This window comes from Sciurus carolinensis, chromosome 7 (genome assembly GCF_902686445.1).
Source record: "Sciurus carolinensis chromosome 7, mSciCar1.2, whole genome shotgun sequence".
NCBI lineage: Eukaryota > Metazoa > Chordata > Mammalia > Rodentia > Sciuridae > Sciurus > Sciurus carolinensis.
This window is the reverse complement of record NC_062219.1, coordinates 35,557,107-35,583,965: the sequence shown is the minus strand read 5'-3', so window position 1 is coordinate 35,583,965 and position 26,859 is coordinate 35,557,107. Positions and strand designations below refer to the sequence as shown.

General features: G+C 34.1%; 1 protein-coding gene across 7 annotated transcripts in view; it reads left to right on the top strand.

Annotated features, from left to right (window-relative positions):
- The window catches only part of Lama2 (laminin subunit alpha 2), a 582,198-nt gene that overhangs the window by 260,481 nt on the left and 294,858 nt on the right, over positions 1 to 26,859 (top strand). For all 7 annotated transcript variants that reach the window (XM_047557822.1, XM_047557827.1, XM_047557826.1 and 4 more), the window contains exons 11-12: positions 1,895 to 2,035; positions 3,683 to 3,856. In XM_047557822.1, the coding sequence (XP_047413778.1) occupies positions 1,895 to 2,035; positions 3,683 to 3,856 (315 nt within the window). The remainder of the gene's footprint in view (positions 1 to 1,894; positions 2,036 to 3,682; positions 3,857 to 26,859) is intronic.

The following is a 26,859-nucleotide window of genomic DNA, read 5'->3' as shown; positions in this document are numbered from 1 at the left end:
AACAGGAGGAGAGACACCCCCTTGCTGAGGTTTCCAGTGATGCAGAAATGGTTGATGTAAATGGACTCTAAATTCTGAGTCAGAAAGTTAATTTTAAACAGTTCTGTATATAAGAAAAAGCTCTTCCGAATTTTTCCTTATTTTTATGTGGTTTTTCCTCTTCTATTTCCCTTATAAATTCTCAGATTTTAGCATCTTCTTCCCAATCTTATCATATTAAAAATATTTTATTTTTCATTTACTGTGTTCAAATCACTTTTCTGTACATAGAAATCAATACCACTTGACAAAAAAATTTATGAAGCCTGCCCTGAATGTTGTACTAAGATCTCTTATTTTCTGGGATTGAAATGTAGTGGGAAATAAGGATCAGGACACCAGGATCTGGAAGCAGCACTTTATTAGTGATGCCACAGCCCAGAGGGATAATTCCCAAAGTCTGAGCCCTGAACACAGTGGGGCTTTTACTCTTATACATAAGGAAGTTTGGGGTACATCAAGACAAGGGAATTGGTGGAATTCTATTAAAGGATGCATTCTGTATTTCGTATATGGGTACAAACTTGTCAACAACTGAGGGACTCTTAGCTCATACACTTTAGGGACTTTTATTGCACTAAGCATAAAGGGGACAGTTAAAGGGAATTGTGTCCCCATTGCTTTGTTTCCTGCTTCTGCTACTGTGGTTATCTTTTATAGGGACCTGATGGTCACTACAGGCTCCATAGTTAAATGTCAGTAAGCAGAGCTGCTGTGTGTCAGCATGCAAAACCATAGCCAGTCAAATCTTAAACCGCTAAAGTTCCCATTTTGCTCTACCAAAATAAAGACAAGTAAGTAGGGTTTCTACCTCTGAATAGATTAAGGAACACATCCAGAGAAGCTAGACTTTTATTGTGGTTATCTAAAGGCAATGTATAAAAGGCTATCTGAACACAGTTGAGGGAGAAGTGAGTTTTCCAAGGAAAAGGAAAATTTCAAAAGGGAATTCAAGAAAGGAGAAATGTGGAGTAAATGCACCTTTAAGTAATATTGAAAGTCTGTTTTCTGGAAAGCAGAGAACCTTCATTTAGAAGAATTAGTCAAGATTAACCATCTCTTAAATGGAGATATCACACCTTTTCCAGTTTTTCATTATACAGTCAGCTTTCACTGGCCTGAGACTACATTTGAGGCTCACCTATCAACAAATAACTTTCAGTGCACTAGGAGCAGAATTAATGATACCAATCTGGAGTGCAGTCAGCAACAAGAATGAATTTTTCCCATAATATCACTATATCACTAACTGGCTGGACCAATGTGTTAAAGCGAACAATATAAAAAATTAACCAGGGAAAATTTTCTTCCTTTTCCACTTAGGTTGATCAGAAAAACAGACTATTTGGCCTAGTTCCTCTGTCTGTCAAGTTAGTGTGCTTGCCTCAAAGGCGTGCAGTTTTCATCTGCTGTATGAAAAGTATTTTACAATTAGTATACCATCAATGTTCCATTATGCATTCAGGTGAATGCATAATGTGAATGTTTGATTTTATCATATGTCATGTGCAAAGTTGTTCAGTAAAACAGGAAGTTGCTCAATAGAATAGAACCATGAACCCAAATGGCCCCATTTTAGTCAGGCTAACATATTCTTTTATTTTATCATAACATTTACTCAATACACTTAGGTTAAAAGGGAATTAGCATCCAATAATCTCTGACCCTCCATGTGGTTTGAATGGATATAAATTCACAAGCAGCATATGAGCAGATGTTTAAAAATGTTATTATAGTTTAAATGTTTGGAAGTGAAATAAATATGCAGTTAATATTTTCCTGACACAAATATAGGTATAACTCCCAGTTTTGAGGGGTACCTCTGTCTATTGCTAACACACCTCTCTATTTGCAGGAGAATGTTGAAGGAGGAGACTGCAGTCGCTGCAAATCTGGCTTCTTCAATTTGCAAGAGGATAACAGGAGGGGGTGTGATGAGTGTTTCTGTTCAGGGGTTTCAAACAGATGTCAGAGTTCCTACTGGACCTATGGCAATGTAAGAACTGCTGTTTAATTCTTTGTTCCATTCCAGGGTCTTTGTTGCTGCTGCTGCTGTGTGTGTGTGTGTGTGTGTGTGTGTGTGTACATATATACACATATACTTAATAAACGTCAGCCTTTAATTGCTATTTGTTGCTTCCTGGGTTCTTTCATTATTAAAAAGTACACTAAACTTGGACATAATCTTCATTTTTAGTTGATTTGAAAATTTTTGAATTATTACCTGTTTAATCATAACTGGGATTCTCTTCCTCTAACATAAATATGTTTACCTTTCTAACTCTACTGCCCAGAATACTTCATATTGATTTCCTATACAGAGATCAATTTTTCCCCCTATAGAAGAGTTGAGGAAAATAGGACCTTCGGAGAATTTCACAGAGCCTCATGTCTAAATTTGAGTCTATGTAGACATGATCATATGTATTGCTTTTGAAGCTGATTTCAAAGAATCAATATAAAATGGGCATTCAGTCTAACTTTCTCATTTGCTTATAGAGTCCCATCCCACTCTCCTAATGTCTCCACTGATTATCAAAACTTCATTGCTAGCCAACGGGCACATCTGGTGACACTCTAACTTTGGGGTCTTCAGAACCAAGACCCACTGAATCCCACTCAACTCCCATGGAAAGGGAAAAGGAGGAAGGAATTTATTACCTACTGTCTAGCTAGCCAATGAGTTTTTACCTTGTCTTTGTTTTCCTTTTGACCACAGAAGTCCCAAATCAAATAATCTGTACATGAAGAAATAACAAAATATTTTAGCAACACATTGTCACCATTACCATTCTGCAGTCCACCCTTCTCAATGCCAAGGAGGTCAAACAAGTCTCATAGGTCCCTGGTAATCAGTAGTCTGAAAACTCTGTTACAACTTCATCCTAACTAGGTAGGATGGTTAAAATTCAAAGTGTGGCTGCATGTCTGACCCTGGCTGGAATACAGCAATGAACAAACTGATCATCATGAACCCCTTTATTCTTCCTGCAAATCTCCTTCCTTTTCTGGGACAGGGATCTAAGATGTGGGTCTCCAGAGCACTTATGACCCTGTGGGAAAGAATACATACAGTATTATGAGATATTGTCATAGCAACAAGCTGGGGAATTCATATGCCCTTAAGTCTAAAAGGAAAAATTTTTAAATGTGGGAGGGGAAGAAATACTCAATGAAAAGTCACCTTTCAGGTACTTGCACATTTTATTTCTTTTCTCCCTCTGCTTTACAAATACATATGTAATTCTTTTGAAATATTTTGTTTCCTTAAGCAACAAGAAATTATTAATGGAATGAAAAATATGAAATTCAAACTCTAATTATTTTAACCATCATGCAACTCTGAATGAATCTCTATTTTCACAAATGCAGTACTTGGAACTTTTTTAAAATATAAGATCAATAAATACTGATTATCATATATTATCATCAAAACTCCTAGTAACATCAAGGAAAAATAAGTAATGGGCACTTATATGGGTGCATTAGTTTAGGGACATTAACTAATCTCATGTTCTTCTAAGTGTTAGTAGTTTATTTATTTTTTAATTTCCAAACATGTATACTACAAGGAATATGAAATAGAAAAGAAACTGATGGATATTTGTTTCTAATTATCAATGATTGTTTGTTTTCTCTTAAGATACAAGATATGAATGGCTGGTATCTGACTGACATCTCTGGCCACATTCAAGTGGCGCCCCAGCAGGACAACCTGGTCTCACCTCAGCAGATCAGCATCAGTAATGTGGAGGCCCTGCGAGTCCTGCCAGACAGCTACTACTGGCGTGCACCAGCTCCATATTTGGGAAACAAAGTAAGTCCATATGTTTGCATGCTTCTTGCTGCTCTGCTTTAACTGGCCAATAATGAGAGTAGGCTTTATTTAGCATTTTTTAAAGAAAGAAGAAATCAGATGCACAGTAAATTGTATTACCAGAACTGGTTAATCAGGTCAAGTTGGGCATTTCTCCTGTGCTGCATGAATAAAGTTTGTATAGAAGACTTCAAGGGGCCATGACATTCCTCGTTCTTAATATATAAATGGACTTCATTGTAAACTTCTTGAAGGAATGAATAAATTAATGAAAACTCTAGGACATTTTTATTACACATTATAGATATTTGAACAGTGTTATTTTTATTTGAAAATGGGTATTTTTTAGAGTGTTCCATGGTGGGATACTTAGTGAATTTTTCTTCATCTGTTTATATTTCATTTTCAAAACTGGTATATAAGAAAGCTACTTTTTCTTCTACCTGGTATGAATGCTAATTGAGAAAGAAATTTATGACATAACTAATTTAATGCTTGCTACGAGGCTTATGTAAACAGCATTTTTCCTGGAGTTCAGATAGAGAATTACCCCAAGTGTGCCAGACTGAAAGAACGTGTTTCTTTTAAGGTCTACTTACATGTATATCAAAACACACACTGATAAACATAGTCTTAAAATGCAAACTTATTTTTCCCTGTTGTTGATAAACTCTCTCCAGGTAAGTGTCATGGTGTTTAGAACTTATTTTATTTTTCCTAATAATGTGTTGGAAGCTTACTTTTGTGAATGCTACTTATTCTGTGAAAATCGATACCTTGTCAGTTGATAGTAAAATTTATTTATTAACCCAGAAGTGATGATGGAAAAACAAATCCCTTAGTGAATTGATACTATTTAAACCTAGTTCTCACCCATAAGAACATACTGTTACTTTTGAAGAAATCTTCATTAGATTCAACAAATAAAAGAGTATTTATAGATACTGGTTCTCTTGTATGGCATGTGAGTATAGAAATAGAAAAAAACTTAGTAGCTCATATGCTGCTCAGTGAATGGGAACTGGTAGTTTCAGCTGATTGAAAAATTTTAACTCACAACCAGGTTCTTATTTTTAACAGGCTTCTAAATGCTATTACAAAAATGTGTAAATGAATAAACAGGTTTTCAATGAACATGTATTTTAAAAGAGACAGCATATGTTGCATAAAATTCAATAGCTATAATAAAAATCTAATTAAACTTTTATTTGCAGAGCCCCTTACAATAAGAAGTCATTTTATCCTATTCTATTTAGGAACCTCCTGTATTCCCAACAAGGATAAAATAACACAAGATTTGAATTTCCACTGCTTAAAATTGCCAAAAAAAAAATACAAAAATAAACTCATTTTTTTTTTCTTTTCAATGTCTTATAGGACATCCAAGAAGAGATTTGGGTCAAAATTAGAAGAGTTTTGGAGGTTTATTTTTTATATGATGGCAAAATTTACTTAGAGATAGCTGATAATAGAAATTACCATATTTTCCATCATTTCTTCTTTGGTCATATGCCTTTTCTTTCTGTTGGCTGAAAATCAAACTGACAGAAGGAAAGCAAGCAAGTGGGATATTAAATAGCATCAGAGCAAAGAATTTGGACATCCTGTTCATAGTTGTTGGTTCCCAAAGATAACTTCCCTTATCCTGGCTGAACTGTTTCTTTTAACCACCCACAATGAAGCACTTCATTTTCCCCTGAAGATCATTTCCACATCAAAAAGCTGTGCTTGCCTGTGCTCTAGTTTCCATTCAGTGAACAAAATAATGGTAACCGGGTGTGCAAATTGTTTGAATATGGAAGACATTTTTTAATGTAATGTGGAAGCCCTCGGTGGTTTACTGTCAGACATCTCAGTATGAATGAAACAATTTGCCTTAATAACTGAACCATATAAATTTTTGATACTACAATAATACTGCAAGCTCTCAGAAATTACCACAGTACATCTTAGCTGTCATGTCACATCATGTAAATTATAGTCATGATGACATGCTTAGCTTGGTTGATTTAATATCTTGCTAAGGAAATGGAAAATTGCAGGGCCTTGTTTGTAAATTCAATAAAGCCACTTTCCTAAATAGTTGAGGCTAAATTCTTTAGCAGTAATTGCTATTTGAATCACAACCATTGCCAGAATCTGACAGAAAAAGTATACCAAGATATTTGTGCATCTGCTTAGATACTGAATTTCATTGACATCCATGACCAGAGGCTGTGGGTGCATAATCCCTCCTCTGCTTTTTTGTGTTAATTCCTAAAACCAAAAATATGTATGTATATATTTATGAGAACTATTAGCTCTTCCTAAATATTTATATGACTGCTTTTCAAACATTTTCCAAGTCACTTGGTCAGAAGGCCACTTACAACAGAAGGGAGAGATGCTGTGCTTATTCTCCTGGAATGGAGTTGCCACATGTCCTTCCTTTCTGAGAAACCTAACCCAACATAATAAAAGTGCTCCCACATGAGACACACTTTACTCACACAGAAGTCTGCACATTGTAATAAAACTCAAAAATGTGAGCCAATTTAGTATATACCTGTTATCCTCTGAAGCATGTTCATGTTTTTGCTCTCTATAATAAGAAGGTATGAGTGCATGATTATGAGTATGTATGGAAAGTGGATGAGAAACAGAAGAACCTCACACATTTTGTTCTGCCCATTGAAAATATTCCCATGATCTCAACTATGAATTAACTCCTTAATTGTAATCATGATTTTTTTTTCATATCTGGGTAAATATTTGGCACAATGGGCAACTCATTTTTATATAATTTTCCCATCTCATTCTACATAGTCAAAGAGAATTAAGTCATGCATGCACAGGGTTATCCTAGATAGCATTTTATTTTCAACATGCTTAGCAAATGTTAATGCCTAATGTTTTAAAGCATTTGTGTAAGCATGGAACCAGGCTAGAGGACAAAGAATCCTGCTGGTTTGCTATAGGCTACACCTATTCAGAAACACTTTGGGAATTTCAGAACTGGATAATTTACTGCTCTAATAAACTAAACACTACTGAAACACTGTAATAGTCATTTACTTAAGGTTACCCTAGTGGTCTGAAATAGTTAGTGCAACTTCCAAAAGCTATTCCCTGCATCTGCATAGTTCTCAGAGAATCTGGCTAGCCTGTCTGTTTCTCTTTCCACATTACCATTAAAGTGTGAAATTCTGTCTCTAAACATTATTGAATTAATCTTTTGTGATTTGTTCTTTACAAATTTATTTCTACTTACTACCATATTATGCTGCCTTTCTTATGCTAGCTTAGAAAAAAAATTAAATTGTGTCCTGTAGATGCCAATAATACCTGTAGCCTACCTTAAGATGTGCATTATGAGGGCCTTCCAACATAAGAGCCTCTGGCTTTCAAAAGTTGTATCTGATGAATTCCTTTTTTGCACTTGCTTGACTTTCAGTTCTACTTCGTAGAACCCAAATTACAGCTACTGTGGATTTGAAGAAAAGATTGATGTTCAAGATTCACAGGACAGGGTAGCCCTTATCACATAAAAGGAGCTCAACAAATACTCTGTGATCGATGCTTCCTGGTTAACATGAAGAACAAAATCCAAAGTATTGTTTTTATTAGGTTGCTCAGAAATGACCTTTGAGTTGAGATTTGTGTGTGAGTTGAACGATGATTTCAGTTTTGTTTCTAAGAAATTTAAAATCCTCTAAGAAGTATGATCCACTTTTTTTTAGTGTTATAATTTGCATTTGTGACTCCTTTGCTCCACATTCCTCAAGATTATTCAAAAGGGGAGTTCAAAACCCTCTCCTCCTCCATAAATTTCCTCTAATTTAAACCTTGAATTACAGGGGTTAATTAGGAAGATCATTTTGTGTGTGGAGAAGGGCATGGACATGAAAGCAAGTGAATAAATCAGCTGCAATTGACATTTTTATTCCATAAATCAAATCCTATCAGGAATTATTTGAAAATGAAGTAGGGTCATACGGAAGGTTTTCTTCCTAGAATAAGTCAAATGAATTGTTAGGGGTAGATGAGAAAATAATTATTAAAATGCAAAAGAAAAAAGAAAGGAATTATTTATTGTCTGTTACTATAGAATATACTTTCCAAAATTAGCCCGTGTATGATATATATATATATACCTATATATTATGTATGATATATATATATATTATATGTATATTATATATATTATGGGAATTTGTCCTATAAAAGGAGATTATGGGTATCAAAAAGGTAATTTTTTTCCACTGTTGCTTCCTAGTACAAGACCTCCATCCAGTTATCTCTTTAGCCCCTGGGCCAAATACAATGATTATTGAATAAATGATTGAACACAAACTTGAACTAGAACTTGAGTACTCCTTGCATAAAATTTTCTGTCTGAAGTTGAAAAAAAGGAAGCCTACACTATAACAAGAGCATTAATAAAGGTTTCCTTGACCATTTACCACTTGTTATCTGAAAACCGAAGAAAGCAAACCCAGCACCAATTTGAAAGTGTTTCCATCAATCTTTAAAGTAAGCTACATTTTTTCCTGTATCCTTTTCAGTAAGTTTTTAACACTCGTGTTCCATGAGCGGCTCAATGGAGAACTTTGGGGAACCAGTGGAGCGTTGCCCAAATCCGGAGGGGACAGTCCCTCAATATGCTACCCTCTTCTCCTTAGAATAGAATTGTTGTAAATTAGTGTGACAGTATTATGCCATTTCTAAATCTATCATGGCAAGTGTTATTTACATACTTATTTTTTTAATTGTTCTTTAAGTGTCGGTAGTAGAAGAAGAGCAATGTAGTAGGGAAGATTGACAGGTAGAGAGGGAAGATAATGTGAGGACATAGGGAGATGCCAATAATCAATAGGCCAAGGAGAGACACCTGAAACACATCCATTCCTCACAGGCCTCAGAAGGGACCCCCATGCTGACAGCTTGAGCTCAGGCTAGAGCTTCTTTCTCTTCGTTTTCATGAGAATTAACTGAAATCTAATATTCGTGTAAGAAAGTCATTTGGTTTTGTTCTATTTGTGGTTCCATTTGATTAGTGTTTGTGTTTGTGTGTGTCTCCCTGTGTGTGCATGCTAGGGATGGAAACCAGGGCATGTGCTAGGCAAGCACTCTGCCACTGAGCTACCCTCACAGACAATATTTTCTTTTTTATGGTTTTCACAGACCTGATCTAAATGCTACATCTCTTTTATTAACTTCATTACTTGTGCACATTCTTTCAGTCAGTTGAACTAGATATTCATTATCTGAAAAATGAGGATTCTAGTGCCCTGCAGAATCCTACAAAACCCTCAAAAGTGTCATTGGCACATAGAAGCTGTTCAATGAATGCACATTGTTTTGTGGATTTCTGTAGTTGTAAGCTATGGTAATTTATATTGGAAGTAATCTTCATAGTCTTAAAGAATTTCTTAAAGAACATGTTGTTCCCTGTCTACTCATTCCCTGACATAGCATCTGGTGGTAAGGGTTTCCTTACAAATAAAAATGGACAAGGAGTTTGTTTGAGTAAGGAGGGAGATGATATGACTTAAATGGCAGCTTCACAGAAAAGGAAATAATAAATAGACAACTGTTTGAAATACCTGGAGGACATTTTTTACTATATTTTGAAGGTTCCAAAATTGAGCTAACATGTATCACTTTATAGCTTCCTGAGCAAATGATCAGGGCCCACTCTCCCTGCTTCACTGAAAACCTGGCAGTGAACAGGATGTGTGTTTTCTGACCATCAGTAGCTGACTAAAGAAATAAATTTCACATCTGTAGTCAATGTCCTATGGCAATAATTTAGCAAGTGAGAATGAAATCATTAATATGCACCCAAGCCCAATACAACTGGGGTTCTTATGGAAAGGGGAAACTTGGAGACACACCCACAAAGAAAGAACATCTCGCAAATGTGAAGATGACCATTGCCAAGGCAAGGAAAGAGGCCTAGAACACATCCTCGCCTTGTAGCCATCTCAGCAACTGACCCTGCCAACACCTCAGTTTCAGACTTGTAGCCTCCAGAACTATGTAGCAATAAATTTTTGTTGTTTAAGTCACCCAGTCTGTGGTATTTTAGGATAGCAGCCCTAGGAAACCAATGCACATAGTAAAATGTTAATTCTTTTTAAGTCCTATAACTTCCCTTCTTGTTATATAGTGAAAAGAAAGCATACAAATTTGATAAGAGCAAAGTCAATAGTCCAACAGACATATGGACAACAGGGTAAATGAGCAGTACATAGAAAAGGAAATAAAATTGGGGAGGGGAGAAGGCAGGGGAAGGAAAGATAATGAACCGAGACAGACATCATTACCCTATGTACACATATGATTTCACAAGTGATGTTTATCTACATGGTGCACAACCATAGAAATGAAAAGTACCCCATTTGTGTACAATGAAACAAAATGCAGTCTGTAAAAATAAAAATAAATAATTTTTTTAAAAAGATTTTTATAATATAGTATGGGCTATGATAAAAAAGAAAAGGAAATAAAATTGAGTCTTAATTATATGAAACAATGTTCAACCTCTTTTGTAATATGATAATAACTATGCTGAGAAATCATTGTAATAAGTTATTAGGAAAGACAACAAAATGGATAACATACTCTATTTTTTCCTGAGGGTTTAAAGAGACAAAGATCTTCATAAATCCCTCCTTGGTATATACATCAATACAATCCAAGAAAACCAACCAGAAATCCTCACCAAAGTTACAAATGCATGTATTTACATACCTCTATTCTGGGAATTTGGTCTATGTGTGTGTGTGTGTGTGTGTGTGTGTGTACACATGTGCAAAATTATTCATTCCAGAAATGTGATAGCCACAAAAATGTCCATTAGTGAGAAACTGATTGAATGAATTTTGGTGTATCCATGCCATCAGACACTATAAAACTGTAAATAAATTAGAAAAAGAAGTTATTTATGTAATAATATGGAATGATCCAGGATATATTTTTAAATGATTAAAAATAGAAGTGGAATTGTGTGTATGTATGACTACCATTTGTCTTCTGAGGTGGAAAAGAAGAATATGTATTTGGAATTATAAAGTGACTTTGCTCTTTAGAGCAACATCAACCATTTGGATTGAGATGAGTTTGTCTCAAAGACTATGTTCTACTGCCTCACTCAAGAAGAGAATATTGTCAAATTTGTAAGATAAGGTCTTTGAACTAAAACATTCTTTATTTTTCTTTCTAATTTCATCTTTCACACTATTGCTTCTCTATTTTTTACTTCACTGTAACAATTGATGTTTTCATGTGATCCCTTAATAAGTATTAAGTGCTCAATCCCATCTGCTAAAGAGTGGTTGGCATGCTTAATTAATCATAAGGATTCCAATAGCGCTCTTATCTTTCCAGACTTCTTCAGGAAATTCTCTTATTGTCAGCAAGGTCTATTGGGGAAGGATAAAGCTGGCATTTGTATTCCTGATGTCTTCTCATCACTTCCAGCAGTAGCAGCTGAGTAAAAGCAGGTGCTCTCCTGCCTTACTTTTTCCAAATCTCTCCATTACCTGGGTCTGAAATTTCATACAGTTAAAAACCTAATGTTTGCCACATTGAAAAGGGAGCTACATGATAGGACCCCCTATCTGAAATGTGATGAATTATTAAACAGGTAGTTTGTTGGGTGATTGAAAATTACCTGCAAAAAAAGTGCTTATCTCCTTGAGGCACATCGAAAGCTGACGGAATTGAGCCAATTAGACTGACTGTCTCTTCAATGAGTTGTGACCTATCAATGGTAATAGCTTATTATGATGATAAATGAACCCATCTCTCAAACTGAAGCCTGAGTACACACTTCAGCAGTTTCTTTGAATCATGAGGCCATTACCTCTCAGCTTCAGATCGACAGCAGTGACATCCATGGGAGCAGAGAGCATGCATGACTAGACACAGATGATTGTTTTACTCAGATGAATATATTTACAGCTATTTCCAAAGAAACAGGTTTTCTTTGTGCCTGTGTGTTGATACCTGAAATATTTACCATATAATTCTTCTTTCATTAAGAAGAAATCCCCTCTCTGGCTATAACATTCTCAGATAGCAAGATTTGGGGATTTTAAAAACATTTCTGCTTGGTTTGCTGTTTATAGTGTTTGAATATCTCATTCTTAGTGGTCTTTTGGTTAAGTAAAATTCCAGAATAAAATAATTTTCTTACACTGAAGATACAAGTAATATAGGAATAAGTATATTTTTGAAAAACAAAATTTCACCCAGTTCATTTTTGATGTGAGTTGGAGAGACTACTCAGAGACTCCTTTTTCTGCTTTTTCAGAGAATTTTTATAAAGATCAATACTTTAAAAATCACACAAATATAAGAAAATTCAGTATGGGGGGTTTTATTTTAAAGAAATGTCAAAAGTTCTTGAAATAATTATAGATGTTTGATAATTTCCATGTGCTATTACAGCAATCTCTGGTTTTAGGAGAATTAGAAATGACTAATAACAAAATATAGTCTTCTGATTCTTATCAAGTATTCGACAGATGTCAGTTGCCAACTTTTTAAAAATATCCCTGAAAAATAAAATGTCAAGCAAAACTAAGTTCATGAGATTACTACAGGATGGGAGAACAGCACTTCCACATGGCTATAGTGGCAGCTCAGAAAGGGATGAGGGGTGATATTTATGGGTTTTAGGGAAAATAGGTCACTTCAAGGCAGCTCTTTCTTTGTGGGAAGCTCTGGGATTGGGTGGAATTTATGGTACAATAGCTTTGTATTTGTCAGTGGGGTAGGCAAGGGTCTTGAATCAAGTATTAAAGAATCTGTCATTTGTCTACAAGTAAGCTTGTTTAGATGGATCATAATCCAGGAACAAAGTTGCCTTAGAACTTATTCACAGTATTATTTTTACAATTGGAGTTGGAAGTTATGTTACACCTGGCCTTGTTTGATACAGTAACAAAGATTGGAGCTGACTTTAGCTTATATAACTAACAGCCATGTGATTGTACTATAGATTACTTGGTGTTTCTGTGCCACCTTTCCTTGTGCATAAAATGGAAATAATATTAATATCTACTTCGTAGAGTTTTTGTAAGGATTAAATGAACAAATGGATATCCAACCTTTGAGATGATACTTGAAAAGTAATAAGCTATTATTATTATTAACTCCAACTGGAACTTACTTGAGATCAGATTTTATTCCATTGAGATGTGAGAAAAGCTTACTTCACTGGGTTGGTGGTACAGGCCTGTGATCCAGGGACTCTTGACTCTGGAGGCTGAGTAGAATTGGAAGGTCCAGACCCAGGCTGAACAACTTATGAGACCCTGTTTCAAAACAAAAAATGGAAAGGGCTGGAGATGCAGCTCAGTGGTAAAGAGCCCTTGGCTTCAATCCCCAGTACCAAAAAATAAAAGAAAAAGAAAAACTCCTGCCCTTCCCACCTGCCACATATACACAATGAAAGTGAGGGGCTGGGGAGAGGGAAGGAGGGAGGGAGGGAAATAAAAAAGGAAAGGAAGGGAAGGGAAGGAGCAGGAGAGAGGGAAAGAGTGGAAAGGAGGAAGGGAAGAAAGGGAAAGAATGAAGAAACAAGAGCAGGAAAAGGAACAGGACAGGAAGAATCTGATGATATATAATTTGGGAGGGTATTTTGACTTACAAAGTAACTATCAGGGTCTCTCAAAGCCCAAATATATTAAGAAATGGTCTGGTTTGAGAGTAAATTACTTTTCTCTACAATTTCCATCTGGATCTGGATTCGAAGTGATCATCAGCCTCAGAGTTCCAGAAAATTCCTCTATAATGAAATGAACTGGAAATAACTCACAGGCATAAAGTTTCGCAGGCAATTGAAGGTCCTCTAGGTCATTTACTGCTTTACGCTTGTTTTTGCTCCTATCACAGGGGATGGAAATGAATAGGGTGTTTTTCTTCTAATATCAAATAATTTTGAATCAAGATGTGCTGGTTTTATTTAAAAATCAAAAATGCTCTATTTTGCTTTTTCCTTTAAAACAGGTATACATTTAAAATTTCTTGAAACTTCACCCAGAAAACAAAAGAGCAATTTAATGCATCTCTCTGTCAAACAGGTATTTGGAGGATGATGGGGAATGAATGAGTGTTTGAAATAAGTTGTACCAAGCTCTCAAACTTTCTGTCTGGTGAAAGACATTTAGGTGAATGAAATGGTAACTGTGCTGGAAATGAAACCCATAACGGCTTGATTCCATAAGCTCAGAGAACATATTTGATTCCATGTCCCTGACTCATGCAATACAGTATCTTTACTTAATGATGCCGATACTGATGAAGGGATTGAGCAAAGCCCTTGAGTTAATGCCTTCTTTTAACATCTAATTGTAGCTACAACAGCCTCTTGAGGGTAGTGCTCTTTCTGCTCTGCACCAGTCATCTGGAGTCCAATAAATATGGAGACCGTTGACCCTTATTTTGGATTCACTCAGAAGACCTGGGCAGATACAGGCAAATCTACATTTTTAACAACATCCCCAACTGTTGCTTCACCTATAAAATTTTGACAGCTACTCTTTATGATTACTTTGTAAAATGACTGATGATTAATTATCTGTAGATGGTTCTGGAAACCTAGGCTTTCCAAAGTTTAAAAAAAAAATGCCGTGACGTGCTCTAATCTGAATTCAGAGGTTGACTTTCTTATCTAATAGCTTAGCCTGTACAATGGAATCCTAAAATAACCCCTCCTGAACCACCTCCAAAGACTATGTAAATCCAAATCTATCATCAATCTCATTACAAAGAGAAGCTCGAGCTTGTGTGTGGGTGTGCACACACACACACACACACATGCACACACACACACACACACTCACACTCACATAGTAAGACATTTAGGCTTAGAAAACAGCTGTTTTGTAATAGGAAGTCTAAAATGCATTGCAGTTAATATTTGGAATGAGGAAAAAAAGGAAATTTGGCAGGACCAGAACATTATGTCTGGACTGGGAACAATTCCAGATCCTAGAAGAGTTTCCAGCTCTTCCTGAACATATTAATGGTTTTGCTGTTGGAATTCTTCTAATAGTCAAGTATCCGTGAAGTTAAGGGCAAGACCCTTAACTTCAGAGGGCCTAAATTCCTTAGAAATTGAGAGGTTATAATTTTTAGCAACAGAAACTGTTTCTCAAACAAACTTTTAATTAGAATACCCAAAGCCAGAAAAAAACTGTATGAAGTAGATATCAGGACCAGTGCTGATTATGGCAAAAGATACAGATGGTTCTGATTACATGGGAGATGGGATGGTGCTGGCGACTCGGGAGGAAGGGCTGGTGCTGTTTACAGCAAGCCACAGGCAGTGGCTGGTTATAGTATCTGAGAGTTATTTTGGTTCACGTGGGAGATAGTGTTGGTGGCTGTTATGGTGGTTGGAAGGACTGGTTTTAGTTATTGTGAGTGACAGAGATAGGAGCTCTACCTCCATTTATTTCCCCGTGGTTTCATCTGATGTTCCTACAAGAAACTTCAATTTTAGAGAAACGTCGTTTTAAAATATACAGATCAGGTGAATTGATAGGTCTTCTAAAGATTCAAAATTCTGTGATTCTAACACCAAATAGAATCATATACTCAGTTGACTACTAACAAGGAAATAATAACTCTGCAAAGTATGGTAAAGGGACTACGTGACAACAATTGAAAAGAAAAATATTTTACCCAGCTGAGCAGTTGTCCATATCCAGATGTGCTGATGAAACATAAGCCCAGCCGTAGAAAATGTGGGATGTGTCAGGGCAAAGCAACTAAAATGATTCAAGACACTGAGGCCACATCATTTCTTAGCTAGATTACAGCAAAAAGTCATTGAACTTTCTCTGCAACTCCAAACTCCCAACTCCTAAATATTATTCACATACCCAATGGAGGGAATCTTATCAAAGCTCAAATTTCATTATCTCTGTCCTCTTTTTAAAAATCTCACTGTTGAAAGCATGCAACAAAAGCTGAGAGCTCACTTCAGAGTTGTAGTTCCCTTGGAGGTCAAGAAGGAAACTGGGGATCAACCATTAAAATGCCTACGAACATCCAGTGACCACAGGCTTTCCTATGTCACAAATGCTTCTTTTTGTCTGGAATTCCCATCTACCATTTTCCTAATTGATTAACCTTTATGCAGTTCAAATATTAACTTGTCTAGTAAACTTTTCTGACTACATCTCCAAGCTCTGGGGGTGTTCAGCCTTTCCTGGAACCTCAGTATGAAGAAATATTCCTTTTTGACTCTTTTAATAAACTGTAAGTTCCTGGAGGGTTACAAATGAATTCTATTCACTGTCTCTCTAGATTCCATGATCCTCATTAAGTGAATAAATGGATGCACCATGTGACCAGCCCCCATTTGTTTCCATAGAAGATGAGCAAGAGAACATATAGGTAGAATACTTTTAAATTAAAAAAAAATTGAAAATGTAGTTAAACTACTTAATTGGAATTTCTTCAGAAATTCCTATCTAGGCTTTCTAATAATTAAAAAAAAATTCTGGGATCATTTAAGGCCATGTCTGTTCAGAACCAACCTAAATAGTCTGCCAAATTCTTTTCCAGCCTTCAAATTTTATGAGCCTGTGCAGCACTGTGGATGAAGAGGAAGTTAAGATGTTTTGTGTATTTACATACAAAGAATTTCAAGACTGGAAAGAACTTGAGCAGTACTCTTTAAATGGTTTTCATTTCACACTGTATTCTGTGTGAAATGATTTTCACATTGTGTTCTTTGTGGTCCTATGGTAGGAGGTAGGATGGAGCAGGTAGGAATTCCCCTTCCTTCTAAAGCCACAGTGTTTTTATCTGTTTTGCATATTAACAATACATGTCATGGAATGTGGAAACTGAGACCCCAAGAGATATGTCACTTGAACAAAATATATAGCATCTCCAGAAGCCAGGCAGAACATTAGATTTATGATTTCCTGTCATCTACTGCAGATCCCTTTCCATTTTTCTATGCAAAACGTAAAGGCTATTTACTTTGTGGATAAGGTAGGTTAAAAATCAAGACACTTGTTTTCAAACATTAATTTAGAGTTCATGCCATCAAATTTAAGGATTGGTTAGTAGAGTTTAATTTTCTTTTACTTAGGAAGCAGCTGCATTTCAAGATAATAAAATAAACAGATAAAATAATATTTGGTCAGCTGTGGCTTTTAATTTAAACTTTTGATTTAGTGTTGTTTAGTCTGCTGGATTCCAAAATTCTCTATGCAAGAGAAGAGTATGCATTTCAAATGTTTATTTTGATGTCCTAGATCTGGCTGCTGTTATTCTTCTGCATCCCCTGAGAAGACATGGCACTATTTTGGCAGCAAATATTTTCTAGTACCCATCTAATCTAATCTAAACACATATAACCATAATCTAAAATTTTTTGGAAGAAGTGACAAAATGTGATCAAGCACTGTCTTCCTTACTGTCTCCATAGTCATTTGGAATCATCAGGATATAACCTTTTCAGATTGGCAGTACCTTATCACTTGGATGCATTTAAGTGTCTCCAAGTCTTTTCATGGCTTGACAACTCCTTTATTTTTAGTTCTGAATAATATTTCATGGTTTGAATGCACCACAGTTTACTTGTCCATTCACTTACTGAAGGACATTGGTTTGCTTCCAAGTTTGGTAAGCATGAATAAAACTGCTATAAACACTTGTATGCTGGTTGGTGTGAGTGTAACTTTTCAACTTGCTTGGTTAAATTCTAAGGAGTATGCTTTATAAATTATGTGATAAGAATGTGTTCAGTTTTGTAAGAAACTGCCAAGTTGTCTTCCATTTGCTATACCACTTTGCATCCTCACCAGCAATGAGAGTCCCTGCTGCTGCACATCCTGATCAGCATTAGGTGCTGTTACTATTTTATACTTTGGGTCTTCTAACAAGTGTGTAGTGGTATCTTGATCTCATGCAATCCCCCAGTAACTGATGGTGTTGAATGTCTTTTAATGTGGTTATTCACCATCTGTGTATAATCTTTGGTGAGGTATCTTCATGATTTTGTCCATTTTTAATTGGGTTGTTAATTGTTTTATTGAGATTTAAGAGTTCATTTTATATTTTGGTAAAAGTTCTTTATCATCATCTTCGGGCACACATTTCCTCTTAGTTTGTGGAGTGCCTTCCCATTATCTTAGCAGTCTTTCACAGAATATGTGTCTTTTTTTAAATTTTTCTAATTTATTATACATGACAATAGAATGCATTTATACATTTTGATAGATAATACATAAATGGAGTGTAGTCTCTTGTTTTTCTGATTATACATATTGTAGAATCACATCAGTCATGGAGTCATATATGTAAATGAGATAATAATGTCTGTTTCACTCTACTATTCTTCCTACCCCCATACTCCTTCCCCTCCCTTCACTCCCCTCTAGATAATATAAAATAACTCTATTCTTCCCTATTTCCCTTCCACTTATTGTGAATTAGCATCCGTGTATCAGAGAAAACATTCAGTCTTTGGATTTGGGGGGTTTGGCTTATTTCACTTAGCATGATATTCTCCAAATCCATCCATTTACTAGCAAATGCCATAATTTCATTCTTCTTTAAAGCTGAATAATAGTCCATCATATATATATATATTAGGTATAATATATTAGGTATATATTTATAATATATATATTAGATATATATGTATATAATATATATATTAGGTATATATGTGTGTGTATATGTATATACACACACATAAATGTATATAAATGTATATACCACATTTTCTTTATGCATTCATGTGTTGAAGGGCATCTAGATTGGTTCCATATTTTAGCTATGGTGAATTGAGCTGCTATAAACATTGATATGGCTACGTCACAGTAGTATGTTGATTTTAAGTCCTTTGTGTATAAACTGAGGAGTGGGATAACTGGGTCAAAATGGTAGTTCTATTCTAAGTTTTCTGAGGAATCTCTATATTGCCTTCCATAATGCTTGCACCATTTTGCAGTTCCACCATCAATGCAGGAGTGTACCTATGCCCCCACATCCTTGCCAACATTTATTGTTGCTTGTATTCTTGATAATTGCCATTCTGACTGTAGTGAGATGAAATCTTAGGGTAGTTTTGATTTGCATTTCTTTAACTGCTAGAAATATTGAACATTTTTTCATGTATATATTGATTGATTGTTTATCTTCTGTGAAGTGTCTGTTCAGTTCCTTAGTCCATTTATTGATTGGGTTATTTGGGGTTTTTGGTGTTAAGTTTTTTGAGTTCTTTATGTATTCTAGAGATTAATGCTTTATCTGAGGTGCATGTGGCAAAGATTTTCTCCTAATCTGTAGGCTCTCTCTTCATATTATCGATTGTTTCTTTTGCTGAAGAGTTCATCCCGTTTATTGATTATTGATTTAACTTCTTGTGCTTTAGGGGTCTTGTTAAGGAAGTCAAATCCTGGGCCGACATGGTAAAGATTTGGGCCTACTTTTTCTTCTAGTAATCACAGGGTCTCTGTTCTAGTGCCTAAGTCTTTGATCCACTGTGAGTTGAGTTTGTGCAGGGTGAGAGATAAAGGTTTAATTTCATTTTGTTACATGTGGCTTTTCCCAGCACCATTTGTTGAAAAGGCTATCTTTTCTCCAATATGTTTTTGATACCTTTGTTTAGTATGAGATACCTGTATTTATGTCAGTTTGTCTCTGTGTCTTCTAGTCTGTACCATTGGTCTATGTGTCTGTTTTGGTGCCAATACCATGATGTTTTTATTACTATAGCTCTGTTGTATAGTTTGAGGTCTGGTATTGTAATGCCTCTTGCTTCACTTTTCTTGCTAAGAATTACTTTGGCTATTCTGGGTCTCTTATTTTTCCAAATAAATTTCATGATTTCTTTTTCTAGTTCTATGAAGAATGTCATTGGAATTTTAATAGGAATTTCATTAAATCTGTATAACACTTTTGGTAGTATTGCCATTTTGACAGTATTAATTCTACCTATCCAGGAGCATGGGAGGTCTTTCTATCTTCTAAGCGTCTTCTTCAATTTCTGTTTTTAGTGTTCTGTAGTTTTCATCGTAGAGGTCTTTCACCTCTTTTGTTTGATCGATTCCTAAGTATTTTATTTTTTTGGAGATGATTGTGAATGGTGTCGTGTTCTTTATTTCTCTTTCAGTGGATTCATCACTGATGTATAGAAATGTGTTTGATTTATAGGTATTGACTTTATATCCTGCTACTTTGCTGAATTCATTTATTAGCTCTAAAAGATTTTTGGTAGAATTTTTTTGATCTTCTAAATATAGAATCATATCATCAGCAAATAGTGATAGTTTGAGTTCTTCTTTACCTATTTGTATACCTTTATTTTCTTTCTTCTGTCTTAATTGCTCTAGCTAAACTTTCAAGGACAATGTTGAATAAAAGTGATGAAAGAGGGCATCCTTGTCTTGTTCCAGTTTTTAGAGGGAATGATTTCAATTTTTCTTCATTTAGAATTATGTTGGCCCTGGGTTTAGAAATAGAAAAGGAGGGAACCCTTCCAAACTCATTCTAATAAGGCTACTATCATCCTGATACCAAAACCAAACAAAGACACATCAAGGAAAAAAACTTCTGATTGATATCCCTCATGAACATCAATGCAAAAATTCTCAATAAAATTCTGGCAACTCCCTTACAAAAACATATTAAAAAGATAGTGTACCATGATCAAGTGGGGTTCATCCCAGGGATGCAGGGTTGGTTCAACATACAGAAATCAATAAATGTAATTCATAATATCAGTAGACTTAAAAACAAGAATCATATGATCATCTCAATAGATGCAGAAAAAGCATTTGACAAAAACAGTACCCCTTCATGTTCAAAATACTAGAAAAACTAGGGATAGTAGGAACACACCTCAACAATGTAAAAGTCATATATGCTAAACCCAAGATCAACATAATTCTAAATATATGTCTTTTGATTTTGACAGAATTCAACTTATCAATTTTTCTTCTATAGATCTTGACCCAAGGTCATTTAGATTTTCTTTTATGTTATCATTCAAGAGGTATTTGTAATTTTGAATTTTATATGATTCATTTTGGTTTTATGATCCATTTTATGTTCATTTTTTATGAGGAATATAATGACTGTGTCTAGCTTTATTATTTATTTTTGCACATTCATTTGTTCTAACAACATGTGTTGAAAAGATTTCCTTTTCTCTAGTGAATTACCTTTGATTCTTTGTTAAAGATCAAATAAGTATATTTGTGTGTGTCTATTTTCTGGGCTCTCGATTCTATTCTATGATCTTTTTCTCTTTTTTCACCATTACTACACTGTCTTGACAATGATAACTTTATAACAATTCTTAAAATTAGATAGTGTCAGTTCTCTAACTTTGTTCAATATCGTTCAATGTGGTTGTAGGTATTCTTGGTATTCACTGCTCCATAAAAACTTCAGAACCAGTGTGTTGATATCCACAAAATAATTTGTTTGAATTTTGATTGATATTACATGATTGATATTACACTGAGTTTATGTTTCAAGTTGGGAAGAACTGACATCTTAGCAATATTGAGTCTTCCTATCCATGAATATGGAATATTTCTTCACTTTCTTGATTTTTCTTTGAATTTCTTTCACCTGAGCTGTGTAGTTTTCCTTATACAAGTCTAATATGTATTTTGTTAGATTTATATTTAACTATTTTGGGGGGATAATGCTAACATAAATTATATTGTTTTTAATGTTTTTGCTCATATAAAAGAAACCAATTGACTTTGTACCATTTCTTTCATTTTAGATAAACAGAATCAGGTAACTTAGAAATTGATGGTTTTTCTCTAATTATGATGAATATCTTGAAAATTCTCAACTTCTTTCTGATGACTATGATCTTTACATCTCAGTGTTGTGGATGACATATTACCTCAAAAATCCATGTAAGGTATACGTTCTAAAAACCTAAGACCTCAAGAGATTTTTCAAAATCAGAAATTTTGGTTTCCAGCGGATTCATGAACAGTATGTGCAGTATGTTAGCAGCAACTCTGGTCCACTCTCAAAGCTTCTGAGTTGTAGCAGTTGCGCATATACAGGGTGGTTTTTTTCCCAAGCAAGAAGTAGCTTTCCCGTTCCAGACCCTAATAGTTCATTTTCTGGAGCATACCACAGAGGGATATATATTTCTTAAACTCAGTCAAAGAATGATGGGATCAGCAAGACATAATTTTGTTTATTAGTACTTAGTGAAATTCCTTCCACTAGTATCCTTTGTCACCTTATCTGTAAGATGGATAATGTATTACTTCATAGAGTTATCATGATGTTTTAATGTTATAACACAAGCACTTAGTATATAATAGGAAATGAAAATTATTAACCTTTTTGCTTCTGTTTGAGATTTTCAGAAAAATAAAACCTTGATTTGGAGTTCAAAATTCTCTGCCAGATCCCAGTGGAGTAGGTGAATCTTGGGGAAGAGATATTTGTCACATTTGCCTTCTTTGGTTATTATGGGTATAGTTTGGTTCTTGAACAGCTATTCAACCTTATATGTGGGGGGAGATGATTGCCAGAGGATCATATTTAGACTCTACCTTGCTTGGTATCCTCCTTCTTTGTTTTTTTAAAAGTACTGTAGTAGTGACTATACTACTATTACTGTCTACCAATTCATTATGGATAGAGACAATAATGGTTAACTATGCCTTACCATGTAAGGCAAAAGTGAGCTTAATATGTGATGTAAATCATGAATCAGAAAGTAAAATTTGCTTTACAAATGATCAATAACTACAAAGTAACTAGAAAACACAAAGTCTGATTATACAACTACAGTAACCTGCAGCTACATTCTAAAAAATAAACACCATTGTAGAGACAGAAACTTTATCATTTATATTTTATGAATACTATTCTTCTTTGTTTTCACGTCATTTAGAGGGTAGAGGAATATCCTTGAGGGCAAAATATGCTTTTCATACATTAGGGCTGCCCAGAGGATATTCTGGCACATTATATAAATACTAAGTAATCTTTATAATTAAAATGATGTTATTTGGAATGAAGATGGAGACACATGGTTATACGAATAGCCTTGAGCTAGTTTTTCAATAAGTAGATTTTTACTTTTCTAGAATATGTAATGAATCATGCTATGTTACAAGTAAATATTAATTAATAGTGAAAATACAAAGGACATTTTCTTGGGGATATGGATAATCTACTTTACAACAAAAGGTATTTGTCATAATAAATGCTAGTCAGTGGAGGCTATATCAGATACATTTTTATTTGTAAAGAAAATTGTTATTTATTTTTAATACAGCAAATGCTTACTTAAATAATAAAAGAATACTAGTATAATATTAAATTCTTAGTATTGCATATATAATGCATGATTTTTGTTGCACAATTAGAAAATACTTTTAAGTTATCAAGATATACTCAGAAGGGGTTGTAATTATCAGACATACATATTATACCCAAAGATGTATTAAGGTCTTTGAAAATTAGGTTTCATAACAAGAAAGTAGTCTGTTTAATTATGTTCTTAAAAATATAGGTAAATATAAGGAGTGTGTTTTAAACACAAAATATATATTTTTAGAATCTCAAGTTCATATTTTAGTTTTTTCACACAGAAATCCCAATATCTGGTTTTTATACAGTCCATGTATATAAGATTTATAATTATATTACTTATGTAAATGCACATGATTTAAATTGTTTTGTCAATCTTTCATTTTTTTTTAGCAATTACCTGCTCACTTTGTGTTGAATTTCCTTTAAATCAGAGAAATGAATGTCAACAGAGTACCTTCAGTACAATTACCAAAGATCCATGTATAACACTATCCAAAGGACATTTCTCCTGTAAACATTACCATGATGTTTTCCATGGAAATCATCTCTTACAAACTGTATCTTTTCCTTGATTGAAATACTCTGTTCATTTTAAATAAGAAACACTTCCTTCTTTGAAATAAGATCACTAGAAAATCTGGATGAGACCCTTTTGAATATTTTTAACAGAATATAATGAAAAAAATTCAGTATCAGAGTTTCTGGGAAACCCTAGTATATAATCTATTCTAGAATGTCATTCATGGACAGAGCTTCATACTTAAAAACTTGGAACAGTTTAGCCTCTATGACTTCAAGATACAATTCTGAAGTTTAGGTACAAATGGACTTTAAAGTTGCACAAATTTTCTTTCAAATTTGCTTGAGAAAAATAAGTCTGGGCCAATAGCCAATAGTTTGGATTTTCGTCTCCTGCTGTGAACCTGGTAAAGACTCTCTCCCTTGTTCCTTCAGGGTGCACAAAGGAGGAGACAGTGACCCCCTGTAGTACAACATACATCATCCTAAAGTCAAAAACTTTTTTCTTGCCTCACCTGAATTCTCTAGAATTCATTCATCTGTTTTCTCAAATACAGAAACATCAACTTTTCATTACCACTGCAGTTATCACATATTTTAATGCAAGTACAGAAGTGTGAGTAATGAATCAAAACTTGAAGCACTGACATTTAAAATATAAACTAGATTAAGACAGATAATACACCCAAATTCATTATTCCAGATGATGCTAAGAACAGTTATGCTACTACAACAGGCAACATCCCAATTAACTCAATATATCAAAAAATAGTGGACTAGAGTTGTGACTCAGTGACAGAGCTCTTGTCTGGCATGTGCGAGGCCCTGGGTTTGAGACTCAGCACCACATAAAAAAATAAAATAAAAAGATCCATTGGCGACTAAAAAAAAAATTAAAAACATAAACACATATATATTTTCAGTAATATACTAATGATATTCCAATTGAAATATTTTATTGTGAAAAAGATTGATTCGTTCAATGTTTTTAATCCTCTGGGTTTTAAAGTTCTTGATGGAAGGAATGATGTTTTGTTCACCTTTTGCTGACCTTCCTTCCCTCTGCATGCTTCCTTTAGACATAAGGGTATTCAATACTGTTTACTATAGTAAATAGAATTTTGTACATCTTGGTTTATAAAGTTTGATATGCATTCAGTAGAATCATGCAAAATATAAGGCCTTTCTGAAAACTGTCTAAATTATATTTAGTTGTTAAAATTCTGGGGAAATTGTATAAATTAGAGGTAAACTACTTCCCCAATATAAAAGAGCTATTGGCTCTAAGTTAAAATAATGGTTTTCCTCATTCTTCAATAACATTCATTAAACTTCTAATGTAATTCTGTACTTTCTGAAAATTATTATAATGAAGAGATCTCAGCTATTATAAAATTGTCATTTAGTCATAGGTAAAACAAATGAGAGAATTACAGTGAAAGCATTTTTATTAGAGGAAAGATGAAACTATTCTTTAAAAACATTTCAGTGTTGTTCATTTTCCATATTTTATGTCGAATCAAGTAATATGGACAGATAATGTTTACATTGGCAGATGTTTAAATATAGATAAATTTTAATACTTAGTTATTATATAGTACCTATCATTCATTATTAAATTTGTTAAATGATAAGTTGATATTATTAAATATTTGTATGTAAGACCTCAAACTTACATATCTCACACTTTAAGGGTATTATAGTGATAACAGTGCTTACTTAGCCATGATTTCCCAGTTTTATATCAGTTTTATATTACATCAGGAATTCCTGATATTTTACTGGTTTCCATAAGATTGGGTTAAAACACCATAAGAATGCCCTAAATGTTTGGCAAAATATATGTGTAAAAAAGACACTCTAAATCAACCATCTCCAAAGTCCAGAAAGTATGTTTGCCATATGAATACATGTAAAGGAATATTAGCTCTTTCACATGCTTACTTTATTCAATCCGAAAATGAGAAAAACACGAACTTCCACGATGCTTAATGTATATGTTAACGCTGGCCTACTAACTTGGTGGGGTCCCATGTTCAAGATACTCTGAGAGGAAAATTAGCATTGACTAAGTGGAGTGCTTATAGCAGCAACCTTTCTCATTCATTACTTTTGACATATGAGAGGTTATACTTCATTTTTGCCTGACTAATTTGGTTTATGACTTATACATCTAGACTTTTAAACAAGTGAAGTCTCACCAGAAATCACATAGGTTAATATACCCCTTCAAGGAACACACAGTACAGCACAGTGAACATATGAGCAAAGAACAAGATAAACATCACAATACATGGTAAGAGCTTTTCCCAGTAACAACATGAAGCAAAAATAATTACAACATGGGACCTGACAAAAGTTGATCAGTTAATGAGAAATAAACTGGCTCAAATTAATGTTGGTCTGCCAACCACAAATATTCTTTTGCATATTGGAACTAGAAAGTATGACTAACTTATTTTTAAAGTCTTCTGAACACATTTCAGTGAGCTTTGATCCTTTTGTTAAATATGTCAAAAGTCACACTTTGAAAATGATGTTCAAGTATTATCAATCCATACTAGGAGATGTATTAGCCAGATTTCAACCAAAACCTAAAGTAATTGGTGGAGAGAATTTTAAAATGAATATATTATTTTGGAAGCTCAGTCATTGTTATCACTCTTATAAAAGGACTTTTGTATTTCTTGTCTGTATGGTATCTTTTTTCATTTATAAAACACATTAATTATGAGTATTAAAACAAACTGAACTTGGATATAGACCTTCAAATGTCAATACTTTCTAATATTTCTAAACAATAAACCAAAATTTTCAAAAGTAGAAAAGCATATTTGATTTCAATAGTTACTCAAAATGATAGTGATATATTGAGAGTAAAAAAAAGAGTTTTACATCAATAATTAAATTAGACATGTAAAAGGACTAATTATTTCATTTCTCATACTTTTCAGTATTTATTTTCTTTTAATAAATCCATAGTATAGCAACATTAAAGCACATGTACTTAAGATATGTTTGCATATACATATCTATTCATATACATAGAGTATATATAACATATATTTATAGATAAACTCTGAAAGAATTCTTACTGATAATATGGTAAAACTGAAGTCTAGAGATCCAATTGTAGACAATTGAGTAACATAGTAAAT